This window comes from Castor canadensis, chromosome 11 (assembly GCF_047511655.1).
Source record: "Castor canadensis chromosome 11, mCasCan1.hap1v2, whole genome shotgun sequence".
NCBI lineage: Eukaryota > Metazoa > Chordata > Mammalia > Rodentia > Castoridae > Castor > Castor canadensis.
This window is the reverse complement of record NC_133396.1, coordinates 126,293,518-126,311,557: the sequence shown is the minus strand read 5'-3', so window position 1 is coordinate 126,311,557 and position 18,040 is coordinate 126,293,518. Positions and strand designations below refer to the sequence as shown.

Here is an 18,040-nt window from a genome sequence, read left to right as displayed (position 1 = left end):
ATCTCTCACCATTTTGAATTTAGAATTGTTCCCTGTTTATCTTTTTCTCCCCTATGCTAAACATTTTGAAAGGAGTGAATTAGTTATATGTATCTCTTCTTAGCTAGTGTATTTTAAATTTTCCATAGAAATCTTTTAATTTCACTGGAAAGGTAATGGACATAATGTCGCCACAGATTGGCACATAGTACTAGAATTTTGTCTCTGGAAGTGTGGTGTCTGGGGATTAGGAGAGTACGTGAGAGCAGTGGATGGTAATATGGTTAAGTATGTTTATGCATTATGAAAATGTAATGAAACCCACTCTTTTGTATAATTAAGAAACACTAATTTAAAAAAGAAAAACAAGTGTGATGCCTGGGGTAGGGACAGGGAGTTGAGAGGCAGACTTAGAAAAGTTTCAATTTGTACTCCAACATTCATTGGTTTGAAGCAACCTCTTAGATTTGGTTCGTATTTCATTTGCTGGTTTGGTGTGTTCTGAAGCCCCAGTAGGTGTGGCATGATTATTTGTTAGTAATTATTAGTATAGAATTGGAAAACTCGTAAGTTAAATTCTCAGTGTCACAGATCACAGGTACCTAGCGGCCTCCAGCCCCAAGTGAAGGCACTGCCCCCTCAAGAACCAAACCCCTCTCAGTTCACTTTCTTTGCACTGAGAGTCTGACTGGAGGGAGCATGAGGGGAAAGTGAATGCACAGGTGTAATTCTTTTCTGTGGTTAAGAGCACTCTCTTTTCAGTTACATAGTTGCTTTTGAATTCCAGCATTGCCTTTTCTTAACTGTGTGATTCAGGTCAAGAAGTTTGGCTTTTTTTACTCCACCTTTCCTCATCTTTCAAATGTGGTTAATAACACATCTTATTGCCTAGTGGGATTGAAGTTAAATGACATTTAAATACATAGTATCCCTTGATAAATAGTACCACAAACAAATCCTACTTCCGGTTTCTCCTCTTAAAGAAACCCAATAGAACTTTCTGTTGCTTAAATTTGTACTGTGAGTATTGTTGTTATTTGAAATGAACGTCTAGGTTTAGCACTTTGTGGTGCTACTCAAGGTATAAATGTTTAGGAGTATATATGCTGTGAAATCGTTTGTGTTCTTGGTTATATGAGACAGGAAAAACATGGTTCAATCAACGAAATCATAACCTCCTTAGGTGTGTTCCCTGGGACTCAAGTTTTCTATGACTTCTTCATGGCAAGTCTCGAGAGTTGTCTTCATGGAATCCTATAATGGAAAAATATGTGGGATTTAGTCTGTTGTGCTCTAGTGATTTTGTTTCTAGATAAAATCTCTAACTTTTGTTTCTAACCCTAGAGATAACCCCAGTGGCCAAGGTGATGGACTTTGGAATTAGGTAGCGTACATTTATTTCATTCAGATAGTGTAAAACTGCGGTTCTAGTCTCTGGCTCCCTGTTACTGTATTTCTCCTTACTAGCTTGGGCAAGTGGCAGCCCCCATGTGGATCAGTTTTCTAATCAATAACATGGCAATTAATGGTAGCTCTTTGCTTATAATGAAATGATGGAACTTAAATTAGATAATACATTTAAAGCTTTCTCCAAGTTCCTAGGGCATAGTAGGTACTCAGCAAATAATCCTGCTTCTCCTCCCCCCACTTTCTTCTCTTTTTTCCCTCCTTCTCATTATTCTTACTTTCTTTTTTCTGTCCACTGAGTGTTTAGAAAAGGGAAAAAAGTAGTCATGGGCCTCAGGAAAGGCATCTTTATTTCTGGTTCTGCTTTGATCGCAGTGATTTCGTGACGTGGCTCTTGCTGCTTACCAACATTGTTTTTTTTTTTTTCTTGCTGTTTCTCTGCAGGAAGGATCAGAATGTTCTCTCTCCAGTCAACTGTTGGAATCTCCTCTTAAACCAAGTGAAGCGGGAGAGCAGAGACCACACCACCCTGAGTGACATCTACCTGAATAACATAATTCCTCGGTTTGTGCAAGTCAGCGAGGACTCAGGAAGACTCTTTAAAAAGGTACGTAGATATTCCTAGTCACAGAGATTCTTGAGTGGAACAATGACGTATGGTAAATGAGAGAAAAGATCCTGTTGGCCATTTAACAGGCTTTCTACTGACCATTCTGTACCATATTCTCATGGAGAAAACAATATTTGAATTAACATTCCTTTCTTTCTTTCTGAGCGGAACTATATAGTAGCCCTGGGAAGGTAACCATTTACAACCGCAAATACAACCCCAGGAAATTCAGAGACCTTCAATGTTGTTTCATGTTTTCCTCTTCTAATTCATTTAGCAAATTCCTGTATGCTTATATTTTGAGTTTCATTTTCTTTCTAAGTTCTCAACTTGACCAAAGTGGACTCATGAATTTGGCTATTCTTATCATGGCGTATCTTTGTTTTGGTTCCCTCAGTGCTTTCTGAAGCTCAGTTGTTATCTCAGTTCCTTGAATACAGATTGAGCAATTTGATCAAGGAAAAACTAAATGTAATTTTGATAATTGTAAGGAATTTCTGCCAAATACACCTTTCCGGTCAGTGGACCTAGCCTCTTGAAAAACCAGGAAAATCTTTTCTTGGGCTCCCAGTCAAATCATTCATTTATGAAGTTTGATTACAAATGATGGCAAAGTCTCCAACAATTGTACAGAGTATACCATGTCAAACACTCAATCTCTGACATCCTCAGAAGTCTTCCAGAGGGGAATAAGTTTCCCATAAGTCACAGGTATAAAGAGGATATATAGGACTATGTAGAATTCATAAATAATGAATTTGGTTCCAGTTTGCAAAATCCAGTGTTGAGATTTAAAACTGAGAGAGAAAAGTCTAACATCAGTATTGTCATCAGTATAACTGTATCTCTTTATCAGTTTCCTAATCATTCGTGTTAGGAAGTTTTTCAGATTTCACTAGATCTGGAATGAGTATTAATGCATTTTCTTCTGTTTTTACCAGCTTGAAAAAAGAACTGAGTTTAACTGTTCTATGTATATAACTGTATCCAGGAACGGGCTTTCCCTGTGTCTTAGAGACAGGGTACTGAGGGTACAGTTCCTTGAGAAAGAAAAGAAGGAAGAGAAAGATAACTCCTCCCAGAGCTCACTGGTTATTTATAGCAGCCCAGCTGTACTGTGGCCAGGACCACCCTTCATTTAGGATTGAAGGTACTTTTCATCATCTCCATGGTTTTTAACATCTGCTCAAACTTGCTTATCATTAATCAGTATTATTCTTCAATACTTGGTGATGTATGTATGCACCTAAAATTAAACCTATTTAGGTTGACAATAATGTGTTACCACTTCAGTTCTTCTGTGAAATCTGGACAACCATTTAAACTATTCTGAGAAGCAAAGGAGTTAAATGGCAGTTTCCTCCTGTGTTTTCTCTGTTCATCTGAGAAAATACTTCCATGAGAAATGTTCACCTGGCTCCATTTTGCAGGGTCTTTCAGCTTCCTTTTCTCCCAGCTTTAGGTTAAAGAGGAACAAGCTGATGAGTTTCTCACTTCTCTACATCTCAGAGATATCTATGGTAATGGGAGCCAGATATCAAAGCCATAAATGTTCCTGGCTCCTCAGTTACCCATCTATATTTCATTAGAGGCCTAAGTGTGTTAGAGGCCTAAGTGTGTGTAACATGCACAGGAGGCTTGGGGCATGTCACCTCCACAAGAAAAATCCTTCCATGAATGACACTCCTGAACATGGTCTTAGGGCTGACCTTCCATACACTGTGCATTTTTCATGCTGGGAAGATAAGGAGAATTTTTTATTTCTCGCAAGACTTTTTGTGTATTACATTTTATTGAAGAAAAGTTCTCATAAGTTTATAGATCAATGCATTGTCACAAAGTGAATACACCCAGATCAAGAAACAGAAGCTCCATGCCTGCTCCTGTTTAGTTATCCTCACTTCTGAACTCCTAAGGATAAGCACCATGCTGACTTTTAACAGCAGAGCTTATGTAGGGTCTGATTTCTCTCATTCAACATTATGCCTGTGAGTTTATTCATAGTATTATGTATAATTGCCGATCATAGGACATTCAGTCCTTCTAACTTTGATTATATTAAGTTATAGTTGATGAGAGAGATGCATAAGATTGTTTACTATACCATAAGGTGAATAATCTCTCTTCTCTTCCCCTTGGGAATCTGGTGTACACAAAGAACTCTTAAGGTAGAAGCTGATTGGTAGATCAGAAAAGATATATTCTGTTTTGGCTGTGTGAGAACCTTTCTGCTTTCTAGTAATAGGCAAAGAAACATTCTCCACACCCCAGGTTTTCTATCTTTTGTTTAAAGTATGTTGTACATGAAGAATTAGAATCCTCCTAGTTAGATACAGTACTCAGATAAGCAACCTAAGGAATGTGCCTGGCCGCACTGTCAGTTATGTGAAGCTTTCTGGGGCTTGCTTTGTGTCACCAGAGCAGAAGCCTTCTCCACATGGCTCTCTTGGGCCTAGCTATGCTGTGAGCGCCGAGATGTGGGCTTAGGACCTTGACTTCTTTATGTGACTCAGTTTCTTAAACTCAGAAAAAATAGTTTGGACTATATGACATGGTGCCTTCTAAATCCAATATACTGTAATTCCATGATGAGTAAGGGCTTCTTCCTGGTTGTTGGGTAACTTTTGTTAAATTTTGTTAGACAGTTACAGTCCCAGAGATAAAGATAAACAGAAGTGAGGTGTGGGTGTGCAGAGGGCTAATATAAACAGCTGAAGACCAAATTTCTTGAGGAGTGACACACTGTTGTAGTGCCCAGCAATCAAGAGATGCCAAACTAGAATCTAAATGTATAAAATAGAGAAATCTTTTGTTTCACCAGTAAATTTGGTTATAGCAGGGAAAGGAATATCCATTTCTTTGGTAACACAGGCTTTAGAAAGATACCTTTATCTATGGACACCTGTACTGTATGTTAATTTTAATCTATGAAATTCACTGACAGAAGTTATTATAATAAAAATTTACATTTTTGAATTCTTATGTGCCATGTATTATGTTAAGTAGTTCACATGCTTATCTCCTTTAATACTTACAATAATCCTGTAAGTTAGCTGCTGTTGTCTCTGTTTTATAAAGGAGGGAACTGAGGCTTAAAGACACAGAAAACAAAATTGCAATGAGGCTGCTACTTATATCCAGTCATCTGGTTCTAGAATCCAGTGTTTCAGTCTCATTGCTCTATTGGGACACTCAAGGTATATGGTAAGGGAAGAGGCTATGCCAGATTTTCTTACAGTCTTCCACTGAATCCATGAATTTCACTTAGTTATAGAACTAATCTAACATTCTCTTTTGCACAAAAACCTTCAAAAGATGAGGAGTTTCAGAACATCCACATTGGATTGTTTCTCCTACCTGGTGTTGGGGGAGGCAGCTTGGAGTTGGAGAGAAAAGGGCTGCATGTTTTTCTCCCCAGGTGCAGAATCTCTAGTAAGAGGGAAACAAAGGCTCATTAAATGTGAGGACTAGCCAAAAATCTGGCTCATAGCTAATTCAGCTAATTTAGGGATGTCAGAGTGACTGCACAATTGGCCCCTGTATGCTACTGGACCTCCTTAAGGGAAGCTCCCTGCTAGCCCTCTGGTTTGTGGTTATGTCTGCTGGGACATATTTTACATTTTACATGAAGCCCTGTTGGAGATTCCTTTAGCTAAATATACCATCTGGAGAAAGTAGCCTCCTGTCCACAGCTTAAAAACAGACCCACTTTGTCTAGGACTCTGGGGAAACTTGAATCCATTTGGTGCTCCTGACATATCTTTTCGTGTAATGAAAGCTCAGTTTGTCTGACCTCTGTTGGAACCAAGGTTTGGGCAAATATTATTGCTGCCACCTTCATTTGTTTTATGTGGTGGCTTCAAAAACAGTGACCAAATACTGCCAAGTCTGACTCCCATTTCCATGTGGTCTCTATGAGAGACATGTTCTGAAGAGTCCTACCAAGAACAAAAATAATTTTGCCCACTTGATTGGTTTAAACAGAAATAAACTTGGGTGTGCTGTTTCCCACAGGGGACAGAATAATCCTCTTCTCTGCCTACTTATGCTTAGCTGGAAGACACTAAAAGTACCTCTGGCTTTGCTTTTCAACTCACTCTTTCTAGCCCTTGACAGCTGCTCACACTTGAGCTTGGAAGCCGGTCAGTTCAGACCGTCCTAAGGCTCTCCTTGTTTGCCGAGTACTCCAGGTAACTGTACTCCTGTTTTACCTCTAGTATGCTAAATTTCTCTGGTGGAAACTCAGGTTAAATTGAGAAAGCTAGATCAGATTTCCTGTAGACCAGTAGTTCTCAACTTTGCCTGTGCACGAATGTTACTTGGGGAGTTAAAAAAAATCTTTGTGACCTTGAATAGACAAAGATTTCTCAGGATATTAAAAAGCATGAACTATATATTTTTAAAAAAGACAAATTGGACTTCATCAAGTCATGGATTTTTGTTCTTGGAAAGACATTGTTAAGAAAATAAAAAATAAGCCACAGACTAGGAGAAAATATTTTTAATACATCTGTCTTAGTCCATTTTGTGCAGCTATATCAGAATAGCCAAGACTGATTAATTTATAAAGAATAGAGATTTATTTCTTAACAGTTCTGGTGACTGAGAAGTCTCAAGGTTGAGGGGCCTGCATCGGTGGGGGCGGCCTTCTTGTTGCAGCATAATAGGACATAAGGTATGACATGGGTGATAGAGCCAGATTCAAATTCACCCTTTTATCAGAAATCCACTTCTGAACTAGCTAACTCCTATGATGATGGTATTAATTGGCTCACTAATCACCTCTTAAAGGTCCCATCTTTCAGCACTATTGCACTGAGAATTGTTTCCAACGCATGACCTTTAGGAGACATACTCAAACCATAGCCACTAGCTAACAAAGACTTGTAACAAAGAACTCTCTCTCTCTCTCTCATCTTTTCGGAGGTACTGGGGTTTGAACTCAGGGCATTGAGCCATTCCTCTAACTAGAATAAAGAACATTTAAAACTCAATAATAGGAAGATATACTACCCTACATTAAAAAAAATCAGGCAAAACATCTAAGTAAACATTTCACTAATAAAGATACATAAATGCCTAGTCAGCATGTGAAAAGATGTTCAATGTCATTAATCATCAGAGGTATGCAAATTAGAATAATAAGAAAATATACTACAAATTCCCTAGAGTAGTTAAAATGAAAATGACTGATAATACCAGTTATCAGAGTTAGTGAGGATGGATGGAACTCAATCATACAATACTGCTGATAATGTGAAATGGAAGTTGGCTGTGGTGGTTCATGCCTGTAATTTCAGCACTCAGGAGGCTGAGGCAGGAGGATCTGAGTTGTAGGCCAGCCCACTCCAATAGCAAGGCCCTGTCCCTCCCCACCCCCCAAAGAAAGTGAAATGGTGCAACTACTTTGGTAAATAGTTTGGCAGTTTCTTATGAAGTTAAATGTGTATCTACCACTTGGCCCAGCAGTTTCAGGTATTTTTAAGTATCCTCCCAACTATATTGGATGTTCTTAACAGCTTTGTGATAGGCTAAATAAGATGTCACGTCCTGTGAATGTTAACTTATCCACAGAAGACTTTGCAGGTAGGAAATGGAGATCTTATGCTTGATTATCCAGGTGGACCCTAAATACAACCACAAATGTTCTTATAAGAGGGAGATTCCAGATAAAAGAGAGGAAGTCCATGTGATGGGAACAGTCACAGAGAGAATATGGCTTTGAAAGTGAAGGTCTAGACAATAGAAAAAGTCAAGAAGACATTCTTCCTGAGAGCCTTGCAGTCAAAAGCAGCCCTGTTGCCACCTTGCTTTTAGCCTGGTGACATCAGTTTGGGGGTTCTGCCCTCAAGAACTGTTAGAGAATAAATGTGTATTATTTTAAGATAGTAAATTTTCAGTAATTTATTCCAACTACCATAAAAAACTAATACTTTGTTCATAATAGCTCAAATTGAAAACAACCCAAATGAATGGAAAAACATTGTGGCACATCCATATATAAAAATAAATGAAATGCTGATGGATACAATGTACATGAACTTAAAGATAAAAAGGATTATGTTGATTTTAAAAAAAAAAAAGAACCAAAACAATGAGTATATTCTGTAAGTTTCCGTTTATATGAAACTTTAAAAAAGGCAAACCTAATCTGTAGTGATAGCCTTAGGCCCAGGGTGGGGATGAAGAGTTGACTCTAGAGATACAAGGGAATTTGTAGGTTTATGAAAATGTTATGTAATGTTGAGGACGGTGGTACAGTTGTCAAAACTTATCATGCTGTATACTTAAAATGTGTGCATGCTATTGCACATAAATTATGGCTCAATAAAGTTGGCTTAAAAGATAATTAAGAAAATACCTATGACAAGGCCCCACACCAGTGCAGTTGAATCCAAGTTGCAATAGGGCTTCTTGCTTACAGCCAGGGTGGAGAACTACCTCTGCAGATACTATTGTCCATTTGGGGAAAAGTGAAGAGCACAGAGGACCACCTAAAGATCCTGTGTGTATGTGAGCCATGTCTACCCTGAGACCAACAGTATTGAAGCAGCCAGGCCATTTTCTCTAGGCAGTCCACTGTGGTTTCCTGCTTTCTTCTTGGAGGGTGACGAAGAGTGACTCTGGCTTCCTTCGCACTGTAGGAAGTGGGGAATGCAAAAAGAGTGCTGAAGAAGGAATATGAGACTCAATTCAGACTTTTCTCCAGGACCCTCAGATATTAAACATGTCCTTTTACCATTAGTAAACCAGTGACAAGAGAACTGCCATGACCCAGTTAGTTTTCCTTTGGCACCAAGGAAATGGGGCAGTCAGTAAAGGAGATTTAAAATTAAGCACAGTGCTTAATTTTATCCCTTTATCCTCTTTGGACTGGGATAGAATTTTCTATAGAGTCTTTGAGTTCAGCTACTAGGCATATGTGCAAAGAAAAGATGATTATACTGGAAGGAGCCATGTTCTGTATTGTTATTGTCATCAATAATAATGGAGAATTTACCCACAATGCTGATATAGTTCAATGTCACTGGCAGGTGCAACTTGGTTCTCTGTATCAACAGATTCCATATTGTGGAATCAACCAATTGCAGATGAAAAGTATTTGGAAAAAATTACATTTGTACTGTACATGAATAGACTTTTTCTTGTCATTTTCCCCTAAATAACATGGTATAACAACTTTTTATATAACTTTTTATACTGTAGTGGGTACCATAAATAATCTAGAGATGATTTAAGGGATACAGAAGGAGGTTGTGCATAGATTATATGCAAATATTATGCCATTTTATAGAAGGGACTTGAGCATCCTTGGATTTTGGTTTCCTTCAGGATCCTGTAACAATTCCCCACAGAGACTGAGGGATTATTATAGGATTGATTGAATTAATGGGGAAAGAATTGTTGTCCAAAGGCTGTGCCCCTATGTTTTGCCCTCTTGAGAAACAGTTTAACCTGGAGATGTCTTTGGGAGAAGACTAGATGGGTGATTTAGCACTCCCTCCCTTCCCTATCCATCTTAGCCCCTTCTCCCACTGAACTCAGTACCTGTTACAGACTGAATTTCCTCTGTGGTACAACAGTCACTTAACAGCATTTTATGACGCTTTGCAGACAGCTGTTCCAGTTGCCCAGTTTATCTTATTGGTAGCAAAAAATCTGTTCTGATTTATTGAGCTTTATTCTCTCATATCTGATGAAGAGATTGTATTTGGAGAAAAGAATGGGATGTGAAGCTGAGCTTATTTGAGTAGGAGATGGAAGGCTGCCAGCTACTTCAAAGGTATGTCTGCTGATAATGGGTGTCAGGTTTGCTGCCAAAGCCAACACTGAGGGGAGTTTGCAGCCAGTGCTGTTCATGGTGTTTTAGCTTTGGTTTCTGTGACACTAGGTCAGCAGCATCTGTATACTCTCCCTGGAGGCTTCTCTCTGGGTGGCCTGGGCTTTTTTGGACTTAGGAAGGCACAGCTCAAAGGGAATGTGTGCATCAAAGATGTCCACAGTCTTTTGCTTAGGTTAGTTTATGTGTTTGCCTTTCAGGAATTTTAGTTCTTTGGTATCTAGCTGCCTTTTCTGAAAGGTGCTTAGATTAGAACATTCAAAGGCATAGTGATAATTTGATTTTTATAAATCAAAGGATAAGTAAGAGAATCTGAAGAACAATGAAAAAGCAAACAAACAAAAAAGGAGTATAGGAAAGAGTTGCAGCTGACAGAAAACAAAAGTGTGAATGTTACTGTAAATTAGAAAATCATGCCATTAATAAGCATACTAGTGAATATTATAAATGTAGAATTGTGCTAGATGCTAAAAAGAGCTGAAAAGTCAAATTGAGAAGTAAGATTTGCCCCCCCCCAGGAAGCTTAAGACTTTTCTATCCACTTAGATCTCCCCAAACTTTCTGTGGAATAATAATATTAACAACCTTTCATAAAATACCTGAAATGCTGCCCAGTATAGAAGGTCCTAAATACATATTCGCCCTAATCTTTTCGACTATTTTGCAAGGTTTTTTTTCCTTAACTTTTTATGGAAGTAGTAATACTTAGAGAAACTATTACTTTCTCTAATATTTTAAAGCATGTAGCTCAGTGAGTTTTTACTAACTGCAAGCAACATGTAATACTCCTTTTATTACCCCTGAAGGGTAGCCAGTAGTGGTAGTAGGGTTAGAACTCAGGGCTTTTTGTTTGGTAGGCAGGTACTGTATCACTTGAGCCACACCTCCAGTCCATTTTCTCTGGTTATTATTGATACAGGGTCTCACTTTTTGCCTAGGACATCCTGAAATGTGATGTTCCTTGTTTTATGCTTCTCACCATTGCTGGGATGACAGGTACACACCACCACTCCCAGCTTTTTTTCATTGAGATGGGGTCTCAGAAACTTTTTTTTGGCCTGGCTGGCCTTGAACTACAATCCTTTGTACCTTAGCCTTTCCAGTAGCTAGAATTACAAGTGCCTAGCCATTGTGCTAACTTCTTACACAATATAAACATGTGTCTGTTTTAGAATTTGTTTATGTAAATGGAATTTTATATTATTCTTTCAACAATTTAAAGATGTCATTCTTCTGTCTCCTTGCCTCCATCATTTCACTTTTCTTTATTTTTTCACATTAGTAATTTTGTATACACATTGCACATTGTAGATGATCTGTCACAGACTGTAGAGGGTGCTTCTCTTCCTCTGAAGAGTGGTAAATTTTGTTCTAGAAGGCAGTTAAATTATGGTTAATAGCTTTGAACTTGTGGGTTTTTTTTTTCTTCACTACAGTATATATACATACATATATATATATATATATATATATATATATATATACGTATATATGTATATATATACATATATATAGGTTTTAGTCCTGGGACATAGTCTATATACTTAAGTACGTCCTTTTTTGGGTTTCCATGGAAAGTCCAAGATGTTTATCTAACTTGGCAGGTTTTCAACTCCAAATTCTGTCTTCCCTACAGTTGGCAGCACCTAAGAAGAACACGGTTCCAATTTGTCTGGGACTGAGGGCTTCTTGGAACATGAAAATTTCAGTTTTATCCATTCTACTGTTGATCTCATCTTGGTAGTTTCTAGTTTGAGACTATTATGTATAATGGTGCTATGAACATTATATTGATACTTCTTTCTAATGCATAGTTGGGAAATTGAAACTCACATTAGTAAAATACTCTTTTGTAACACCAGAAAGGTGACAAAGAAATTTGAACTCCTGAGTTCTTTCTACTATATTATCCTGCCACCCAAGGTTTTAGGATTTATAGGTGGTATCTTTAGAGAATTATTATTGCTAAATCAGATTGTTGAACCTAATCACAACCCAGACTTTCAGGGTAGTACATTCAAAATCAGCTCTTACTCATTCTCCCTTCCCATTCCTTTTTCCTCCCCCTTTCTCTCCTCCCTTTTCTTTTTTCTCCCTCCTTTCCCTCTATTATGAAAATGCACATTATAGAGAATTGGAAAATAGAGAAAAAATATGATTAAAAGTTGCATTGTACATACTGTTTTGTGAAGATCTCCACTTGTACATTACAATAAAATTTCATCTCATCTAATACCTACCCCATGTAAATATTGCTCTAACTGTCCTAAAAAATGTCCTTTACAGCTGGTTTTTCCAATTTCTAATGCACCCTGGTTTTGTGCCCGTAACTTTCCTTTAATCCAATACCATTGTCTTTCAGTGACACTGATTTGTTGAAGAGACCAGACCAGTTGTCCTGTAAAATGGCCCATCTTCTAGATTTGTCTGGTTGCTTGTATTAGGTATTAGCTGCTACCTGAATCTTGTATTTCCTTTATTATAAGGCTTAAAGCTTTCTAAAGGCCCAAATGGATTCAAGCTACGTGGTTTTTTGTTTAGAATACATACCATAGTGATGTCAGGTGCTTCATGTTGATCACACCAGGAAATGCATAATATGTCCTTAACCTACCAATAGTGATGCTGCTATTGACCCCCAGTACAAGGTAGTGACACTCTAAATCCTTCATTTTACAGTCACATTTTTTTCCTCACATTAAATTAAAGCTGATTGTAAAGTGTTATGTGTGAGGCCATCGTGCAAATATTGGGTGGTGATTCAATCATTCATCTGATAATTTAAACATCAATTGATAATTCTAGAGAAGCTACCTTTTATCATCTCTGTACCTCTTATACTTGACTATAAGATGCCTCTCTGAGAAAGGGAGAGGGTTAGTAGTACAACTCACCAGGCACCATACACATAGACAGTAGTTTGTGAAAACTTAATTACTATCAGAACAAACTACACTCATGGTGTGCAAGCTGACTTTTTTATTACAAGGCTTACAGCAATATTAAAAAATAATGATTATGACTGATACTAAATGAGTGCTAACCCTGCCCAGAGACTGTGCAAAATGCTTTACATGTGCCAGCCTGTAACACAACTCTTTGAGATGAGTACTGGTTTTGTCATCTCATTTATAGATAAGAACATGGGAAGAAGGGTTAAGCAATTTGCTCAAGGTTATACAGCTGGTTGATGGGAGAATTGGGATTGCAGCCTAGGCATTCAGCTTCCCCTGAGTCATCTCTTCACATCACCACGCTCTGCTGCCTTGCATGCAAGAAGGTGGCAGACACACTGGTAAGCTGCAGAACCAGTGCTTGTGCAAGGAATTAATGGCTTGTGGATCCTGCAGTCACACATTTCGATGCTTCTGTCAGGCCGGCAGTTCCATTGTGCTATTCTGATTTGCTTTTTGCTCAACTTGTCCAGAAAGAGGCGGCACCTATGATTTCATCTCCCTTCTTGCAGGACTGGCTTCTTTTGATTCTCCAATTTATCTTTGTCAAGAGTTATCCTTTGAATTACTCCCTGCCTGTCTGAGCATGATTTTATTTTAAATGAGAACAAAACTTCAAATTTCCTTTTTTTGTGATAGCATCATCACCTTTTCCATTTTTTGTCTTCTTTCCTTAGAAAATTGGACTTTTTCTGATCTCTTAGTTTTTCTGCTGGATCCTACCTTTCTTTGCTTTTAAGCCCAGCTTTTGGAGTTGTTGTTTGTTTTGTTTTGTTTTTCTTTTTCTTCTTTTTCCCGGTGCTCCACAAATCATTCTATATCCAGCTTTTCCCATCATTTACTCAAAATGAAATTAATTTTAATTACCTGTGCTAAAATTCATAAGCACTTAGGAGCATCCTTCTCACGATTGCTAGTCTTCCTGGGATCTTGGTAAGCCGAGCAGTTACTGTTAAGGCTCAGGAACAGGACAGTAATAACATTTTCTGTTTTTATTTTTACGTTCATTTTGAAGTAGACAAACCCTGCTGCCTAGAATCTTTTTTAATTGTAAAAGTAATACATGTTTTTTTTTTTTTTTCAAAACATTGTGGGCAAAAGAAAAAAGAAAAAGAAAAGAATGGTTGTTTGGAATCATTATAAACATTTCAATATCTTCTTCCACTATTTTTCTATGTACTTTTTTAGAAAATGAGGATGAAGTTATATGTGTATTAAGTTTTACATAATTTTTTTCATTTAACATTTGTAATAAGCATTTTTATATGTCACTGCATCTCCTAAAAAAGCATTGCTTTTTATAGCATACTATCCCCACCTATCCCATAGCTAATTCATGTATTTCTTATGGTTCTTTGTCTTTTTTGCCATGACTCTCCATTGGACCATGTTCTTTCACATTCAGATGCAATCCAAAATCTCCATGATAGCTTTCTTATGAGTCACTTGTTTAAAGGGTGACTAGCTGGCCCCTGTTTTCATTTGGCACCTACTTCCACTTAATATAAGGCAAGTAAAGAAGTTTCTTTCTCTTTCTTCCTCTTCTGTCTTCATCACTGTCTTTGAGCTTAGCTAGAAATCTGTATCTCAGAGTTGTTCCTGAGCCTGGGCCCTGGCTAACTCAATGCAGTTCTTTCACCATGTTGGGTATCAGTTTCCTCATCAATACACTGAAGAAAATTACTCATATCCTCACTCTTCCTTCCTAGAATATCACAGAAATCAGTAAGACCTGGGAGGAAATTGCTCTACAGAACTGTTATGGCCAGATGGTATCTGGATGTGTTCCTGTAGAAGAGTGTGCGTCTTGTACCTTCTCCCAGCTGGTGGAGTGGTCTTTGTGTCTCTAAACTAATTGTTTTTAGCAGTGTGTTATCATATAGGGTGGAAATGAAATAAAGAAGACAAACTGGGAGATCCAGTCTAGCTTTAATCATCTCTTCTCCAAAGCCAAAATAATCCAAGCTTTCTGCCCACATAAGCATTGCATCCTTTCCTGCCTTGCCTCTTCCCATGACCTTGTTTTCCTTTTGATGTTCATTTTGAGGGTGGAGAGTAGAAAAAAGTATTCTTTTTTGTTGCTCTCTGAGTCAGTGCCCTTTTTGGGCCTTTGAGTTCTTAGGCAAGGAAAATTGCATAGCTTACCTGACCCTTTTTTCATGAACTCTTTAAAAAAAAAAAAAAAAAAAAGAGCATTGCTTTATTTATTTATATCCAGAGGACAAGTAAGCACTACTAATTCACTCAGTTCAATTTAATAATATTATTTGATTGCCTGTAATTGTTTAGTATTCAATTTGGCACTATATAAGGGCTGTAGAGCAAGCTTAAAACATGGCTCAAGATCTTAGATTTCTTACATCTCAGTTGGGTAGACAGGCCACAGACTCCTAAAGCAGGTTACAACGTAATACAGTGATTTAATGAGTGGTATAGATAATTAGTTGTCTATAGGAGCTTGGAAAAGAAACAGATTCACGAAAGTTGAGTCAGGTTCCTCATAGAGGGAAAAGAATTGGGCTGATGTTCTTTTAATTACCTGCTGCCAGGATTCTCAATTATTCATCCACTTTTTATCTTATGGAAATATCTTTTGAATGTTTCCATGTTATTTAATACCAACTTCCTTTTGCTTCTTTGGTCTCATTAGAGATGCCATCCATGAGACTAATCTCACAGTACAGAGCACATTTTGGTCAGCATTGGGAGAAGTATGTGTGAAGAGCTTGGAGCAAAGGCTTTAAATGCCAGCTTAGGGAGTCTGAACTTCAGTCAGAGAGAACCATTGGCCACATTAGGTAGGACAATGAAATCTTGAAAACCATGTTTTCCAGTCATATTGGTAGCAGTGTTCAGTGGGGTTTTTTGGAAGAAACTATTTGGGAACCTGGTATAATAATTCAGGGAGATAATTTAAGACTTGTTCTTGGATAATATCAATGGAACCAAAAGAATGAGATTTGCTAAGATACAAAAGAAAATGTTATAGACAGGGCTTGACAAGAGATGGGAGGAGGTAAATGCTAGAGAGAATCAACATTCACCTAGTCATTCAACACATGTAAATAATGTATCTCCCATGTTCTAGGCACTGAGTGAGGCACTGGAAAAGAACAGCTAACAAAAAGCCCTTGTCTTCATGAGCTTGTATTCTAGTAGGAGAAAAAGGCAATAACAAAAACAAATCAGAAAACATATGTCTGATTATGGTAAAATTAAATGGGGTAAAGAGAATGGGGGGTAGGAATATTACCATTTTATATAGGGAAGAGCTCATTGCTCAGTTGGCATTTGAACTGATGGGGGGGAGGGGAGAGGCTAACTCTTTGAGGAAGGTGTTTCTGGGAGAGAAAACAATACCTGCTGAAGGCTGTGAGAGGGGAGTGTGCTTATCTGATTAGAGATGCAGTAAGGAGGATGGCTGTAGAGTAGGGGAGAGTGGTAGTAGAGGGACCTGGGGGCTGGGATGGGCTGCATCAAGAAAGGCCTTGTTTAGAAGGTAACACCCATGCACAGGAAATCAATGTGAGTCAATGCCCTGTATAGCTATCCTTATCTCAACCAGCAAAACCCCTTGTTCCTTCCTATTATTGCTTATACTCTCTCTACAACAAAATTAGAGATAAGGGCAAAATAGTTTCTGCTGGGTATTGAGGGGGGGAGCGGGAGGGGGTGGAGTGGGTGGTAAGGGAGGGGGTGGGGGCAGGGGGGAGAAATAAACCAAGCCTTGTATGCACATATGAATAATAAAAGAAAAATGAAAAAAAATAAAAATAAATAAAAATAAAAAATCAAAAAAAAAAAAAAAAAAAAAGAAAGGCCTTGTGGACCATGGAGGCATTAGAACAAAGGATTGAGTCTGGCTGACACTGTCTGACTGCTGATTATTCCTTCTAAAGGAGAGGCACAGTGGAAGCAGGAAGAGAAGACTAGTTACGGAGACCTCAGTATGTATCCAGGCAAGAGGTGACAGTGGATTGAAATCTAGTGGTGGCTATGGAGATGTTGAGAACTGGTCAAATTCTGGGATGAATTTGAAGATGTAGCCACAAAGATTTGCTGGTGAATTGAATGTGGTGCCTGAAAAAAAGCAGATGACTCCCAGCATTTTGGCTTGAGCAATTTGAAGTTGACTTGCTATTTACTGAGGAAAGTGTGTGGGAAAGCTGCTGGTTCTAATCCAACCCTGTAATTGGTGAAGAATCTAAGAGCCAAGGAAAGTGACCCCCCTTGGGTCATTTAGGTACTGGTGAAGACAGGACAATCTACCACGTCTTCTAAGTTCTAGTCAATGCTCTCTCTAGGACTTGATGCTGCACTTACTGAGTTCTGTTTTAGACAGGATAAAGAGAAGGGTTACTGAGGATAAGAGCTGAAAGGGAGATTAGAAAATTAGCCACATACAACTGACAGGTCAAGCCAGAAAATGAGTATTCTCAGTAAAGGGCAGTTGAGGCCTGGAGAATTTTTGATGAACCAGCAAAGAGGAGAGAAAAATTTAAATGGGTAAAAGGCTCAAAGTACATTAGGTGTACATATGAAGACAGAGTAATGAAGCACATTAAAATTGTAAAAAAAAAAAATGGGGAGGGGAGTAAGAAAGAGTAATAGGGAGGGTGAATACAATCAAAATACATTATATGCATGTGTAGAAATATTATAATAAATCCCAGTATACAAATAGATAGATAAATTAAATGGACAAAAAGTCAAATAAGAATACTATCGCTCACAGAACTGAAGTGAGAAGACAGCTTAATAATTAGAACTATATGGGAGTCAGGAAGAATGGGACTCAAGCAAATGTCATTAGATTCCTTGAAAACTGTGGTGCCCTCAGCAGAACCTCTGAAATTTTAAGCACTTTTTTTGCTTCTTCACTAATAAGATGGAATATAATAGCATGAGCCTGAGACAGGGAATTTTTTTAAAAATTTCCCTTCCAACTAGTATTACCTTCTTGAGACTCTTAAACAAGAATTTGTTTTTCCCCAGGCTTCTGTGTGCCCATGTATAAAGTAAACACAAAGTATACTCTTGCCCCTTTGCCTGGTAGAGCTCTCGTGAGGCTAATAATGACAAAGGGTATAAACTACTTTGGAAGGAAATGTTATATCCATTCCTAGTTGACTGTAAGTTTTAAGTTTAAAAAATAATTTGATAGAGTCATAAAAAAACCTTTTTATTAACTATCCATTAAATGCAGACGACATTGACCAATCAAGAAGATATTCTTTGAAACACAAAATA

At 38.0% G+C, this 18,040-nt stretch overlaps 1 protein-coding gene across 6 annotated transcripts in view; it reads left to right on the top strand.

The window, feature by feature from the left end:
• Srgap2 (SLIT-ROBO Rho GTPase activating protein 2) overlaps positions 1 to 18,040 on the top strand; it is a 243,207-nt gene that overhangs the window by 124,889 nt on the left and 100,278 nt on the right. For all 6 annotated transcript variants that reach the window (XM_020180689.2, XM_020180688.2, XM_074048480.1 and 3 more), the window contains one exon: positions 1,831 to 1,993. In XM_020180689.2, coding sequence (XP_020036278.1) covers positions 1,831 to 1,993 — 163 coding nt within the window. The remainder of the gene's footprint in view (positions 1 to 1,830; positions 1,994 to 18,040) is intronic.